Source organism: Strongylocentrotus purpuratus, unplaced genomic scaffold (assembly GCF_000002235.5).
Source record: "Strongylocentrotus purpuratus isolate Spur 01 unplaced genomic scaffold, Spur_5.0 spur5_scaffold_11, whole genome shotgun sequence".
In the NCBI taxonomy this organism is placed as follows: domain Eukaryota; kingdom Metazoa; phylum Echinodermata; class Echinoidea; order Camarodonta; family Strongylocentrotidae; genus Strongylocentrotus; species Strongylocentrotus purpuratus.
The window spans coordinates 4,256,318-4,273,480 of NW_022145596.1; the positions used below are offsets into that span (position 1 = coordinate 4,256,318).

Here is a 17,163-nt window from a genome sequence, read left to right on the forward strand (position 1 = left end):
AGAAAGTCTCAATTTCTACTTTTTTCGTATATTTGGCGGCAAAATCATGTTGTGTAACGTGTAGGAGTAATGCGTTTGGGGTTAATTCCTCAAACACGATCTTAAAGACTTTCAGAAATAAGAAACAAGAAATAAATTCGAGGGAAACGTCATTAGCATTCGGTACACGTGTGTCATTGGTATGTTCGAACATTTAAATAGGTCACGTTCAAAGCTGTTGGAATTGTCTTAGATTTATTCATTTTGTTTTAAGAAGTCTTTGAAATCGTCTTCTCCTTTAAAAGGAGTCTACAGTTTTATTCTGAATAGATGCCGAATAAAATTGTTATCTCTCTGTCTTTCTATTATTCTCTATTTATCTCTCTTTCTCTCTTTCTATTGCGCTCTCTCCCTCTTTCATTCTCTCTCTCTCTCTCTCTCCCCCTCTCTCTCCCACTGCCTTTCCCTTTCTCTCTCTCTGTCTCTTTTATTCTCTCTCTCTCTGTCTCTTTCTCTCTCTTTCTCTCTCTCTCTCTCTCTCTCTCTCTCTCTCTCTTACGCACCCTTGAATCATTACACGATGTAATCTATTGTAATAATCTAAACATGCATGCACGATTTCATTTTTTGCTCAAAGAAATGGAAATGACGAGTCTTTAAATACGTGAACCACCATGTGGTCGTGCTTACTAGAAGGAAAACATTTCATATCCTGGGCAGAAAAGTATGAACTTTCCGTACAATAAGGAAGATAGCGTCATTGCTATCCCTGTTTCACATTAAGGAAGCATGAGTTGGTTAGTATCATTTTCAGTAAATGGTCTCTAGTGGGGGTTGAATTAAAGAGATGGTTGAATTCTGGTATAAAAGTGACAAATAGTTTGTGAGGATTCTCATTAATATTTTTGTCTTATGTCTATGTGGAAGCATATCGTTGAGGGCTGAGGCGGTGTATCGTGATAAGTATTACTCTGGAATTACTCATGTATTTCAAATATAAAATGAAAAACTAGGTTGTGTTAACAAAAATATATAGACCAAATTCTGATGCCTACATTTTTGTTTAGTCCTATGTACCAATATCTGTGTGCAGTGATTTTCATCATGACTGTTTGTGATTTTGAGCAAGATTCTAGTCTTGTCACTTGATGATTCTGATACCTAACCGATTCAATAATGGTTTAATTAAAAAACGATGCCTCGCAGCTAAAATGCTGAACCATACACAATAAAATTGTTATACACTACATAATCATTCTTTCCCAGTAACTTGTAAACATTGTTGTCACAAGGCAACTACATGGCCAGTATACTCATCTTTAAGGTACATGTATCATGAGTTGGTCTGGATCATTTTCAGTCACACGTGTCTCTCGGGAGGGGTTTCTTGATTTTAAACCAGCCAGCTCTCCTCGACAGATGTGTAAGGAAATCATGGAAGACACACCCGTCAATATCACTTACATCCCCCTCGTCTGACAAAATGAAACTATGTTTTTCTTCTTGTTTCTCCTTCTTCTCCTCCTCCTCCTCCTCCTACTTTTTCGCCGCCTTTAAGTTTGCACATCTCACTTTTGAACGAACTTTCAAAAGTAACAGAAAATACAACCGAAATATTCGAGGCAAGTGCTTCCCAAAGGTTTTTCGAGGGTGTTATCTTCTGTCAAGTTCACTGCGTGTATCTTCGTGTCGAAAAAAAGAAGGTAGAAACCCTCATCCCTTTCCCCAAAACGTGATTACTTTACCTCTTTCCACTATAGAGTCATCATCTTTTTATTCCAAATTATATGAAAAACCGCGCTCATTAGTGTAGGATGAAAGATTGCGATACATGTATATTTGAGTGATGAATGAGCAATAAATAGAACACTCTTAGAAAATGTAGAAAGATATTATGAACAAATAATTACGATATTTTAGTTGCAATGTTCTATGCTCCTTTTGCTTTATTTTTAAATTTCGTCAATCCTCAACTGAAAACTTCAAGAGAAACGGCCCTGTTCCCCATCGCAGTACCCCGGTATAGATCCCTCCAGGTTTGACCAAACCAGACCAGACAACTTGTCCTATATCCGATAGCCAACCTGGCATGCTTTATGACGTCACAGATGAGGGCGCCTGGGATTAGCGGGCAAACTGAAGAATTCCGGTACAGACGACCCACATGTCTTCCGATTTATATCGTCACAAAGAAAAGAGGCTAAGACTCTAAGCTGATGATGATGATGATGACCTTGCTAAAATAGGGATACACCTTTTTGCCAGGCATTCTGCCGATAGTGTGAATATTTATATGCTGTCTGCTGAATGTCAATGTCAATGAAAATGGGTTATTTATTCATGAGCTTTTGCAAGATGAAGACTGTTGTGATGGCATTTTTGTTACCTATGACGTAAATTACAAAGGCTTATCCCTTTTTCGTAGTCTTTTTCAGCAACTTTCTTTCAATATGACCGTTACAGTAATTGTTTTATCAGACGTTTTCAGATAAAAATACAGAGCAAAATATTAGCATCATCAGACACAGGATGGAGTTCCTTGTATCGGTGCATCCTAGAAACTTTGTCAGCAAATACAAAAGTGAAAATCAACAAATCAGCTAAACAAATTTCAGGTCGCATAATATACTGTTTATTAGTCTTCTTTGTGTTTTTTGGTCATTCAAATTGATTAGCCAGTTTTGATAAAATGTTTGAATGACGCCGACTTTTTGCATCTCTCTCTCTCTCTCTCTCTCTCTCTCTCTCTCATTTCTAACACTGTCTATCAAGCGACTCCTAAGCCGCAACTTTAAAACGGAAAGTAGTAATTGCCGAGGGGATTCCGGGTGCAATTAAAAAGTGCATTGAAGACCGTTATAGTGCTGACAGCAGACGGAGTATCGTCTGGAAGTTGAATACGATTTCGAAAGCCAGGAGGCGTTCCTGTTTTGCCATGGTAACGCCTCAAAGTACACTCCCCTCGCGGTTTAGATACTTTGAGAGTTCTTTAAGTTCAAGGTCAGGGATATTAGGGGCTCGAACACCCCCATATTTTAACCAAAGAGTTTTTTTTCCAAAAGTCATTTCCAGGAATATGATAGTCCATGTTGCTTCAACATGCCCCCTACCCCCTCCCCCGACTCAATCGTTAAGGGGAATTGATGGTAAATATTCTCCGAATATTTTCCCGAAATAATAAAGTCTCTTCTTTAGTTTTTTTCAACTCAAAAGAGCTGCTCATTCGCCGTGAATCTGCTGCCGTAATGGTGCATCAATACCCAATTCTCTCTATAGTCTAAAGACAGATGTTTTTTTACTAGTAAAAGAAGAATAGTAAAACAGAAAATAAGACTTTGGATATTATCCTGCAAGCAATTTGGCAAATGAGATTCGTATTCCTGCACAAATTATTACTGGAATAATGGATGCGTACTTCATCAAGCGCTAAAACAAACCCTAAAAACTTGTGACCTTTGCTCATGCACATGTGACTAAACCTGTGACCTTTCATCTCTGTCAAATGAGTAAATGAACTAACTGGATCATAATACTGCAGAACACCAGTGTCTTGCGACTGAGTAACTGATTAGTCATTAGTGTACCTTCCAATGATCATAATTGATTTAGTCCCACAGTGTACTGTAGGTCGTTGACATCTAGCGGTCGAACTTATGCGTAATGGCTGCCTAATGTTGTGATGTCAATCGAACTTTACATTTAATTAAAGTGCTCGTCGATTTCACTGGAAAGAAAAACGATTTATTAAACTTATTAAGGAGAAGGCAACACAAATTGGCGGAGAAACAAGTATAAGATGTCAGGATATTGGTGGTCAACGACATCAGCATTTTGCACATTACGTAATATCAAATATGTGACCACGATGTGGATGGTATGGATTCCTTTACTATTGAAGTATCGGCTCTTGTATCAGCCTTTTACTCTTCTTTTGTTTGAAATTCCAGGATATAGAAGAATTTAAAATATGCTTATGATATTAATTATAATTACATTAATATCGTACGCACCTCGATATAGTGAATTGAAGGTATGCAGCTAAGAACATATTATCCATTCCCTACAAAATGAGGTAAAAATATGCGTCGATGTACTCGTTCAATTTTTGTGTGAACTATATCAAGGTTTAATTAGAATTTAATACTACTGCATTAGGGTAATCTGAATATATATTCAATATCTTTGAAATAAACCTTTTGAACAAGAACTTACTGAAACGATGTTTGAGTGACTGAACGACAAAGAAAGAAAATCCTTATAAGCCAGTACCTTGTTAATTAATTTACCGTAACTTTCTCCTTCTTTTGAAAATAGATATGTAACTTTCGTGATTATACAAGAGATATTTCTTGTACATGTATAAACTTCCTTACGCTACAATGACTTTCAGTTTAGATCAAGGTGTATTGCGTTGACGTGTGCGGTAGAGGACCACCAACTTCATTTTGCTTTCTCGACTAATAAACAGCGATGATGTTCACTGTTATCGTTATGATAAACATACATTTTCTTCCTATTTGGAAAAGCGATAGGCATCTTGTCTTCGTGTCATTGTCCTCTCCTTCCATCTTCTGCTGTCTCTCCTGTCTGTCTGTCTATCTGTCACTCTATATATTTCTCTCTCTCTCTCTCTCACACTCTGTGTCCGCATCCTTTCCCTTTTCCTTCCTCTGTCTTATCTCTCTATAATTATCTATTTTGTTTCTTACTTTCTTCCCCTCTCTCAATCACTCTCTCTATCTCTCCCTCTCTATCTCACTCTCTCTCCCTCTCTCTCTCTCCCTCCTCCCCTCTCTCTCTCTCCCTCCCCCTCTCTCTATCTCTCTCGTTTTCTCTCTCTCTCTTTCTCTGTCTTCATTTATTCTTTCATTTCGCTTTCTTTGTCTTTCTTTCTCTTAAAGATTTGTTTTTGATCTCAATTTCTCTCCTCCACTTTACTCATTTCTTTGCTCAGTACTTTTATATGACCAATATTATGTCCGACTTTATATTTTGTGTGGAGTGCTACAGAAAAAAATGTTTATGTAGAAACGTAGATGAGAGAGAGAGGGAAAGAGAGAGAGAGGGGGAGAGAGAGAGAGAGAGAGAGAGAAGAGAGAGAGAGAGAGAGAGAGAGAGAGAGAGAGAGAGAGAGAGAGAGAAAGCAACATAGAGGAGAAATGCATTGGGACATAGAGACAGAGAATATGCACAAGAACTATATGAAATTTAAAATTATAATCATCATCTTTTCATGCCATAATGCATACATCATACACGCTTCTTCATTCCTCTCTTTGCATTACTTTGTTATTTTCTACCACACGAAGTCCGTTGTTCGCTTTTTACTACTTTCATTATTAAACTAGAACAAACTTTTCGATATACTTGAACACATTCCTTGTCTTGAAAATGCCTCTCGTTAAACAAAGACCATTCCCCCCTATCGCTGCGATATCCACGAGATAAACTGAATAGTTTAGGACCAACCTTTGCAGGTTTGAAAATTCCTCGCAGACATATTTTCTTTTGTTACCTTTGAAAGAGCATCTCGACCCATTCGATCCTGCTGATGAAGAGAAAAGGCGGCAATGTCATTTGCTAAATGGATACCCACTCCCCTCTCGTCTGCTCATAACAGACCGAGTGGCCCTACCTATAAAGCTTTCACTTTGGGAGAAATCTGCGTCTTTTCGAGATCAACTTTTGCTGATTAATTGAGAAGAGTGGTATCACATGGGGTTAAAGAGCGGGGCTTAGGGGAGGACGATTTCGTGGAAGGTCTCGACGCCGATGTCAAGCCAACTCGACGGCGGTAAGCCGCCTCTCGCCTGGGTGTTGCGAGACATCATCTACAGTAGATGGAATCTGCTCTAAACCACACATAAAGCCAAGAAGTGAAAGTTTTCTTTCCACTGTCAGGTCCAATCAAAGTTTATGTCCGAATGCGTTAGATACGAGTGCTTTTGAACATTTAATGTCACAAACCCCGCTTAATGTTACATTTTGGACGTTTCGAAATCTTGTTTGATTCAAGGTTATGGGCCTCGTTATAGGGGGTCGTTATCTGTATTATTTGGAAAGACTTTGGATTACTTTCTAGCTTTTGTATTCCCAAGTCTTAAACGGGAATTTGCCAATTTGATAACTTTTCTAAGAAAATACATTGGGTCTAATAGATCAACAAATTACAGTGCAAAAATTACTTTCGACAATCTCGCATTGAATACCAACTTGGTTTTTGTTTCTCTTATAAATTCTCAAACATTTGTCGTTTTAGTATATTGAAAGCATATAAACCCTTAATGCACTAGAACAATAAAAGAAAAGGGGTCAGCTATTTAGATTGCGTATTGCTTCTAAATGGCGCGCGAAGAGAAATTGATGGAATAAGAACGATCGAGATTCTGATCATCGAGCCTTAGATTTAAAAGCTAACACAAAGTTTGCATTTTGTTAACTTTTACATTTTGTGGAAAGAGTAGCCCTATATTGAAAAAAAAGGAAATCATATCAAACGTAAAATCTAGGTATATCACACATTAAAAAAAGTTAAAGATGATAAATTTGGGTCAATATTTCCGAAGTTTCCTTAAACCAGACGAACACTGGTGGTCATGCAAGCTTTCGGTCTCCAATCCGAGAATTATAGTTTTGTCTCCTTCGAGTTCTCAAGCCATAAATTTATTGAACAAAATACTTGCGTCGATATTTGTACGACTTTTGTACGTGCTTGGTGTCGGAGAAAAATGTTGAGTTTTGATTCCAAATTTAGAGTCGATCGGTACAAAACGTCACCTTTGGTTCTCGCAAACAAATAGCTCCCCTGTGATTCGGCTGACGATTTTCTTTTTCTTTTTAATCCCGTATTCTACCTCCAACATTGGTGTCATCAGTTCTGACTGTAGAAGTCGTTTGAATTATTACCAGCATTTTGTTCTATTTTAAAAGCTACATGGGCTTCGGATCGGGTAAGGGGGGGGGCAAACGAGACATGGTGCCTTTTACCCTAATTTTGAATAACTCTCATATCTGGTTCTCACTCCCAGCCATTCAGATAACTTTGGTAAACGCATTATAAGCAAAGAGGTATAAAGTTTGTCGACCCCTCCCGTTTTGAAAATTCTATGTTCGCTACTGCACACTGGAAGTTGTTTGACAAATTCAAAGTGACTTCTCTCACCTTAAAGGTCTTTTAACCCGATCAAAGGACGAGTGACTTCGTTCATTATTTTCATGGCATTGCCATAATAGTCCTTTTCTACTTTCCGTTTAATATTTTGAAGAAAGGACGTACATTTTGATTAACTAAAACTTAAAAGAATCTTTGCAAAGTAGACGCATTAGAAAAGGAGGACGAAGGGCGACTCAAGGATTAACGACTAGGTCTGTAAATCAGACTAATGTATCATCGCGAACCAGCAAGTCAGTCTGTCCGGATTTCACTCATCCCGTACGCAACTCACATCCGTCCTTCCTCCCGAGCTGGCCGGCTGCCTTTTCTCCCTAACACTGCTGCGACCTCCACGTTCCACGCATGCCTCCACCAAACGGTGTGACGTCATAATAGGCTATCTCAGCGAGACAGCAGTGAGAGCGCGGCGCCACAAACAAAAAGTTACGATACTTTGCACTTGAATTTATCGGAAGTGCGGAGGGGAGGTTAAGTTGAATCCTCTTCATGATTGTGATGGTTTTGATTTTCAGAATATCATTAATTGCTCATTGAACTAAATATCTAACGTTTCCCTGTATATAAATCATTAGTATATAGGCCAGATGTTAGGCTACTTTTGTTAAATAAAGCATATAAGCGCTTACAGTTAAATATAATTTAATGTCCTTTGAATTTGCTTCAGGTAAGCCTGTGGGTTAAACAATTCATTCTCAAAGAGTGATTTTGTTTCATAGAAACTCATCGCAATATCCACACAAATAAATATGTTTGGGCTTTTGAACGGTCAATGTCATTTGGGAGTGACACTCTTACACATCGAAAGAGTGCGGTACGAGAATTTTCCACATTTTCGTTAAAGAGATCGGCAACTATATTTATAGCATTCTAATTCAACGGTATGGGGTATATCTAATAACTTGTTAACACCCTCGTGAAACACGTTGGATGTGAAGCGAGATAGATAGAGGATTCCCCGGGAGATCGGCGGGCGAGTTATATAGTTGTGTTACCGGCATGGCTTGGGGATTGAATTAAATGGAGATGTACCATGTCTCAATTAAATATTGTCAAAGTCACAACCCAGCGAGGGGCGATGCCAGAGAGTGAACTCTAACTATAGTCTTCGTCTTGGAGACTTGAAAACGAAAGAGAGTAGTATTTCATGCTGCAGTCGAGAGTGAAGCTTGTATAATAACCTTACACTAAAAAAGTGCATATTATACGAATTATGATGACAGTTCTTTTAAATATGATTTTGAATAGATCACGTCTTTTTTATTGAACTTTCTTTATAAAGTCATTGCTGTTGTTATTGGCTTTTGGGAGTGAAATAAAAATTGGTTCATAAACAAACATACAGTATAAATGAACAAACGATCAATCAACACTCAAACAAACAATTGTAATCATTTAAATAGGAACGTTTAGGGAAAGTTGATGATTGTATTTAAGTAGGCCTGCATTTGGTACTCCTGCTCGAAGATTTAAAAAAAAAGAATATTGGATCAGACTCGTTTTATTCATTTCATAATGAAATTCAAACCGAACGCAAATCAAATCGGATACTGGGTTCATAGGAAAACATAGAATATGAATGAACAACAACCGTGTAAAAATAATAATAATGGTAATTCAATGAAAATATCATATATGTTATTAGAATTTGATAGCAATGTATTTATAACCTTCATCAGGAGCTCCCATTCAAACCACTTGTAAACAAAAATGAATCTGAACGTTCAGACAAACACAGATTACAACTGGGTTAAAGAAAGTAAACAGACAAACATACAAATATAAACGAACAAACAATCAGTCAACACTCAAGCAAACAATCAATAGGCCCACCGACCTCTGAGTGCCTGGACGGTGAGAGATAAAGCCTACGGGTGCCATCTCAAGACGGTCTTAGCCCGGCCGTCAAGGTTGATTAGATGACGCGGGCAGAGAGAAACACCCTGGATCCATTACATGTGTTTTCTTCAGGTTGTGTCTGTAGGGGGTACCAGGGGCGCAATTGCAACCCCAACGTTTTCTTTTGGTAGTGGAAACGTGCACGCAAAAAGCCCTTCAAAAAGAATCATGCGGGCTGTTCTTACAAGTCAAGTCCGGTCGATTGCATGGTGAACAAGCGGTTTATAAGTTATCGGGAAAAGGTTATTAATTGAGTATTTGGGGTTTTTGGAATCGTCAAAATGAGAAAAAATTAACTCAGTCTTGATGAAACTCACATTAACTTCACACAAGTGAGGGGAAATAACAGCACACAGATATAGGTATGTGAGATCCACATTACACAAGTGGCGTCACAATTTGGTCCACTGTTATTTTCTCGTCATATTTAATAATAATAGTGTGTTCTTTTTATAACATTCGTGTATGACAGACTTGACACTCCTGGCGCTCCACTGTATGAATTTTGAATATATTTGTCAATTAATACTTTTCATGGAACATTTCTACTATCATAATGGTATACTTCAAAACTGAGTAATATACACATTTATATTCTTAATTATCATCTTTAGTGGAAATCAATCTTCTCTGCAAGATTGGATCAAGAGGGTGACCCCGTCCCATTTTCTTCAAGAAGTGGTGTATGTCTTGACCTGCCGGTGAACCCGTGATCACTCTCATGCCTTCCAGATGGGTTCTCACTCGTCAGTGACGTCACTGATCACATGACAATAACAAAATCACATCAACACCACCACCACCACCACAAACAACCTATACCACCATAACCACCATCACCATCAACACTATATAACGCCATCTTCACTTTCATCATTTTCAATCTTGATTCTTGGAAAAGAACTGCAGCTTCAGTCAGTCATTATTTGTGAATGGAAATTTTAAAACGTGCATCCAACGTAACAAACATAACTCTTTGATCGTGCTCGATCCTACGTAGTACTAAATTTTTAATAGAATAGAGATTGTACATAATTTATATGGAAATGCAATATAGGATAACCAGTTTGTCTCCTTCGATAACGAAATCATTATAATTGGGTACTGATCAGCAAAGAGAACAACATGACGTATCGGTATTGCAAGTTTCCAAATATTCCAAATTGTAAAGTGACTTTCAATTCAAGGGGATGCCTACATTATTTCAATTCATCGTGGAGCACTGAAATATTCCATTTAAGACTATGTACTTCCATCTAGATCATTTATAGAATAGAAAAATAACATATTTGTATTGATAGAATGAGATAATTATGTTATACCAAACCAGAACTAATATACATGTTTTTTTTTTTAAGTACCCCAAGGCATCTGACCAAGTCTCTTAGAAATTTATAGTAATACATCTCCTCATATTCTGACCATCTTGGCGTTGTCACTCCCTTCCGGTGAACTTTTACGAGTTGAAACACATCCTACCACCAGCTATTGATAGCTACCATAGCTGGGGCAGAAATCTGGATGATGACACCGTGAGCGCGTGCCGTTGATGCGTTCTGTTTACAGGGTTCATCCGTCAGTCGACATTCCCTTGGCACGGCTGCCTGTCACGACGTCAGAGGAAAAAAGAAAGAAAAGCAAACTGGTCAGATACCGGTGCACGCTTCCATCCTTGCATACGGGTTATCACTTAGCAAACGCTTGACGCGCGTTCATGTCAAGTTTGTTTGTGCAATACCCTTGTCAAATAGAGGGGAAAAGATGATCGAGGGGGATCGTGATGTGTGGCTTAAATCAGCAAACTCATTCATGACCAAGTTACTTCGGTTGTGAATCATGGTGGAGCCTGGTTCGGAGAATGTGTGCTAGTTTGTTAACCGCTAGCCCCATTCCATCCGCCCCCTTCCCCTACCAAAATAAACCCAGCAGATATGCGCGAATGATTGATGTAAAGCATATTATCTGATTATGAGATGGGAGTTAGTATTCATTAGTTTGATATCTGAGTTGTCTCTTTTTAGCCACAACTTAACCGCAACAAAAACTTGCCGCAGTATAATCTTCATATTTTCATTCCAATATATTCATGTCATACGTAGGGGTCTACATGTACTTTAATATGTGATTGAATATAATTCAGTACGATCTTTTTTGTTCTTAGCAGGAGAAAATCGTTTTTAACATTATTTGTTCTTCTTGTTTTCCCAATGAATAACGCAGACCATACTCACATTCAAACAAAATTATGACTTACGAATAAAATAAAACGGATCTCCAACATTCCTGACAGAAAAGTTAATGTTACCACAAAAACAAAAAAAACTTTATATCGATGGCATCTCATTGCAAAATCGAGTCGTATAACAATTCTGTATCTCTTCTTTTTTGTGCAGTTGCCTTTATAAAAATATTTCATCACAATCATTGACGTATGCATCATTATCTTTATATCTTTCAGGTACCATGGTATATTCAATCCTCTGATGCCCCGGATGAAGAAAGCGACATTGGTGGTGATCGTCATCGTAACATGGCTTGCATCGCTGCTCGTCGCCACGCCTACCGCCCTCTACACCCGGGTCTACAACGGTACATGCAATGGGAAAGAATTCCGCTTCTGCGCCGAGTACTGGCACAACGTCAAAGCCTCGCAGATCTACGTGGTGGCGCTGTCCGTGGTGGAGTTCATGGTGCCCATGCTGATCATGGGCACCATCTACCTGAGCATTGCGACCAAACTGTGGCTACACCGCCATCCTCCTGGACACATGACAGCCCGCCATCGTGAGATTACCTTGGTCCGCAAGCAGAAGACCATTCCGATGCTTGTGGCAGTTGTGGTAGCCTTCTGCTTCTGCTGGGCACCCTACCACGCCTACAACGTCGCCGTGGTCTTCCTGTACGAGGAGCTGGAGCGACAGCCCTACTACCTTCTCCTCATGTACGTCGTCGAAGGACTCGCCATGCTCAATGGCGTGGTCAGTACCATCATCTACTTCGGCTTGAGCCCTGTATTCCGCAAGGAGCTTGCGAACATGTTCGGAAAGGCCTTTGTCTGTTGCAAGTTGCCATCCCTCGGCCTGTCCCAGACCCGGACGTCACACCGGTCCAATGGCAGTCAGTCCTCCAACATCCCCAGACTTAATGGCTACACCAACGGAACAAGGAAACCTATCACCGTTGAGACCGTTGATACGCGGATATGACTGAGTCAATGGCCAATCAGCAATCATGATAACATGTGTGAACTTGTAATGAGGACATGATCCTTCTGAAGCACCCGTTGTGTTACGGCAGATAATGGAATCTGGAGAGTACTTCATATTGTTCGAATTCTTGTTGATATTGCTGTCATTGTTGCAGTGCACTTGTAAAAGAAGGACTTAATGACATTGTCACCAATCTTTATCCTCAAGTACCATGTAACTCTATTGCTTTGCCCGATGAATCATGGTGTCGTTCTACATCGCTTCAGAACAAACGATTTTAACGGACTCTTAGAATTCTGTCGGACTTGAGCTTGAGATAAATATTTTAACAAATAATTGTTAAACTGCAATTTTATGCACATTGATTAATGAGGCATTTGTTTCTATCATTGTAAATGCAAGGCTAATATTGCGATTTATTTTTGTTTATCGTGATGGAAATGGAGCTGTTATCATAAGCGTTAATGCGACTCTTAATCGAGCGCCTTTGACAAATATACTATATTTTATTGAAACGTAAGTCCTGTCTTGCAAAGGGCGTAGTTTTGTATATGTTTTACGGGCATTGATCATACCTGAATGTTCTTAATTTGTGTTATTTTGAAGGAGAAGGAAAAACATATTTTACTGGTGAGAGAATCTTTGTGTGCTGTAACCATCGTACGGGTTGAATGATTGAATGATAGTCATTTATTTTCTTAGCTTCAAAATATTTAGATAAATTAGAGATGAAATTGCGTGCCTTCGACGGAGAATGTCTCATTTTCGGCAAAAAATGACTGTAAATAGTATAACATGGCTCTATTTTTCGTCTTTGTAAATACATATTTAAAGCTTTCTTCGAAATTAGACGATGATAACAAACATGTCTATAGCATTGTATTTTTACATTGTGCAGCATGGGCTTTACAAGTTGAACGGTATTCCTACTGTTGTTTAATTATGTGTGCAGTCACTGTTGTAAAGATGTTTCATCAATGTCTTTTCAGTAAAAAAAAAAGGACTTGTTATGATGAAAGTCATCTTAACTACAGGAGCGTCGCTTAAATTACCCCGTCATTGATTTTTGTCGAAAAATCTAAACTTGTAAAATAATTCCTTTCCTCAAATCTCCTGTTCGATAAATGACTTTTGTTGTTCGTTTTATACTTTGCCCAAATTATTATCCAGAGGACTCTTTTCCCCTGCAGGCAAATTTGAAAATAATATGCTTAAAAATGTGTTCCAAAATGGCACTGCCTGCAATTATACTCTTGTGATAACGCCCCACGCCCAGTATCACAATGGTCGTAAACTATCTTATTTCAATATATTTGTTTGTGTATGAATTGGTCAGTATTTTTATGATAATGTAATTTTCATTTCAATCTTGGATTATCAGTGAAACTTTGTGAAGGAAGGGATCGAATCGAAGTGTAAACAATTTATCTTTTGTAAGTTATTTTTTAATCTCATTTTGAGCAATATCATTGTACTACGGTAAAACAACTCTGGTTCTAAGCTTTGAATTGAACTGAACTTCAAATTACATATACCGTATCAATTAATTGACTTAAATGTCTAGAACTTATCGTTAATTGTATGTCAAATGAAATTGCAGGATGAGTTTTATTTTCTGCTATCTCTTCGTGATTCATTAGTGTAGCACTTTGCAGTGAAAGCAAAAAGAAACTAATGTATCTGGTGCCAATTTACATATTTCTAATTTTCAGTTGCCAAATGCAAGTCTATTTCTAACAAGGAAATGAATGTTTGTTTTTATTGATACCTCAAATCCTGACGACCGTATAATGTAAGATTTATGAAAAATTATTGTATGATATATTTCAGAAGTACGTAAAACTGAAGGCCATTGTGTCTATGATCGCTGCCATCATTTTAATCACCACAGCACACACTAGCTAGTGTCATTTTGTTCTTGAACAGTCAAAGACCAATTATATGCTGAAAAAGTTAATGAGAGGTTGTCATGGTTTTATGTATAGCATACTGTGTTCATCAAAACCGGCAAACGTATTCATGAAAGCTATTGCAATCTGTAACACTTAATAAAGCAAGCGAGTTTGTGAATTCCATTTAAATTTTAGACGAGTATCTATCAATATTTTATCAATCCTACTTTGCATTATGCCACTGATGCCATGCATTGTAAATCGATTAAATTTCCATTTTAACTTACATAGTATTTCATACACATATAACAGTGATTTATTTCTTCACAGAAATGGGAATAGATATTGGTATCGAAGTGGTTCAATTATTTTTTGTTATCAATGGCGTGATTCAGGAACAAGACCAAGTATTGTCAGAGCCGTGAAGTTGACTGATCATGGGACTTGGACATTCCTATACTTGGAAATTGGATCAGTGAACGCCTATGACTTCACCCACTGTCAAAGTCGGTCCCAAGTTACAAACCAGTTTTGCATTTTCTAACTTGATATTGGTTTGTACAGTTTATGCTAAAAATCTGTTTATGAGATTGATAAATGAAAACAGTAGTTCCAAACTGATGGAAAACAAACCGTTTATATTCCTTTACATTGTAACAATGTTTGCTCCACTTCCTATCCCCATCACATCTTTATGAAACCGTGACTAAATATGAGACACAGCCTCTTGCTTTAATTTATGGACGTTAAAGATTCAGAACCGGACCAACAAAACACATACAACAACCTGCACAATCCAAACTGGACCAAGTAATAGCGCTGGTTGATCCTAATCTTGTCTCGGAATTTATGATGTAATCAAAATGTAATTATTTTGGATATGTTAATTGTATTTATTATAATTTGATTATGAATAAATTGTGAACAATTATTTCGAGCTACAGTTTGTGTCAATGGCCTGCTTTTCTGTCTTTTATTTTAGTGTTTAGAGATGAGGGGTCCCGGTGATCAATAGCATGGTATTGAACCTGTGTTACACTACTTTCAGCACCATCGCTCCATCCATTGAACCATACCGAATCATTATGACTTGTCTCCGTGACATAATATTCCAAGAGTTTAGTACATTTGTAAATCATTCACAATCGCTTTAACGATTTAAATCAATATCAGGTTTTGATTTGTCTATCCAACGTTACACTTCAAACGATGCTTTTAAAACTCGTGTTTATGTGACAGTCACGTTCTTGCGATAACGTTCAAATATCGCTGGGTGAAATGCTTTTCAAAAAGCCTGCCCTAAATCACAAATACATGACGTCACGCCTCTTTTATAGTGTGTATCATCACTTTGGTTTACTCTTTTTATTTAGCGTTGATCAAACTGACTTTCATCGTCTCTTTTTCTTTCCATTTTTTAAGACTATGTATTTAAAGAACAGAGTTGCGTGATCTCATCTTGATAATTTATTGATGTCACAATCTAGAATACTTTTTGAGTGGCCATAATTTAAGAAGCAAGAAAGTTGGGCGAATTAGAACTTAGCGGTCGAAAAAAGAGATTATTTTTCTGGGAATTTGTAAACATTTCATTTCAATGTGAGGCACTATCTGAGTCGTCATAGCAGTTGTTGTCATTTTTTATTATCATTAACACAATCATCTTCATCATCTTCATCTCAATCATTACTATTATAACATCATCATTATCACCATCTTCTTCTTCATCACTGTCATCATTATCATCATGACCATCTCTTTCATTATCATCATCATAATCAGTACCATTATCATCACCATCCTCATCATCATCATCATCATCATCATCATCATCATCATCCCGAATAATAAAACATATTTGACTCAGAAACTTGTGTAAACACGCATTTATTTAAATACAGTACATCAAAACTAGTACTTTCTGCCTTGTATCAAAACTATTTGAATTTACCATAACTGTACATGTGACGAGAATAATGAATAATAAGTAATACACACATGCTTTACTACTATATAAAAATCACTAAACAACTGTTGCGTCAAAGTCATATAATTAAGTACATGTATGTTTTCAATGATGAAATAGTAAAAATGATTCATTACTTAGTCAATAATAAAAGCAAATCACCATCACAATCAAATCTTAAATAAGGGTAATACCATAAGCACCTGAAATATATATAGAAAGAAAAGAAAACGAATAATTGCTTCATTTTCAAATTATATGCGGTGTAAGTTTTACTTTGGTCTGCAAATTTCACGCGACTGGCCATCTTTAAAATACACGTATATTGTCGTTTTCATAGTATTGATACTATAGTCGTGGCATGTATGTCTTATAATACTTATCGTCCATGTTATTTTTTTGGTCACATGTAGGTCATATCCCTGTTTATCAAGAGCAGAACGATTATATAGTCGCCTTCTAGCAAATATATTGTCCCAAATCTGTTGAAAGTGAGACAAAATCACATTAGTCAGTTTGATAACCTTTGTAACCGTGTTTACAAGACACTTTTAATGATCACAGGCTGATAATTCATGTCCGGAAAATTATTATTAATATAACAGTTTTGGTAGGTCAAATAAGAGGGGGGAACCGGGAATAGTGATCCAAAGTAGCCAAAAGAACAAAGCTGGGTAGAAAGAAGAAGTAGGAAAAGGGTAAAAACGACAAATCATGTATCTAACGTCGGATAAAGTCTGTCTACGCCCCGCCCCTAGAAGACCCAGGAAAAAAATAATGAGTGAGAACTGCATTATTTGTCTAGTCGTATACATCACACGGGGCTATCAAGGGCCGATGCACCTCGGTAATTCGCTACCCTCCCCCCCACCCTCCCAACGGTTGACCCTTTTCCCACGTAACCATGTAATTCATGTAGTGCAAATGTCAATTTTAACTATTGTTAAATCCGACATTTCAAATGCAGTTTATATGCATATAAACATGAAATAGATTTTATAAGTCCATGTCGAATTCTGTGCTGTTATTGTGCTTGTTTTGGTCAAA

The 17,163-nt window shown here is 37.5% G+C and overlaps 1 protein-coding gene across 1 annotated transcript; it reads left to right on the forward strand.

Annotated features, from left to right (window-relative positions):
* Nucleotides 1-11,486: 11,486 nt before the first annotated feature.
* On the forward strand, nt 11,487-12,255 carry LOC115922348 (prokineticin receptor 2-like). The gene has a single exon (XM_030981242.1). It carries the CDS (start codon nt 11,533-11,535, stop codon nt 12,253-12,255), a length of 723 nt encoding a protein of 240 aa, XP_030837102.1. The 5' UTR covers nt 11,487-11,532.
* Nucleotides 12,256-17,163: the final 4,908 nt, after the last annotated feature.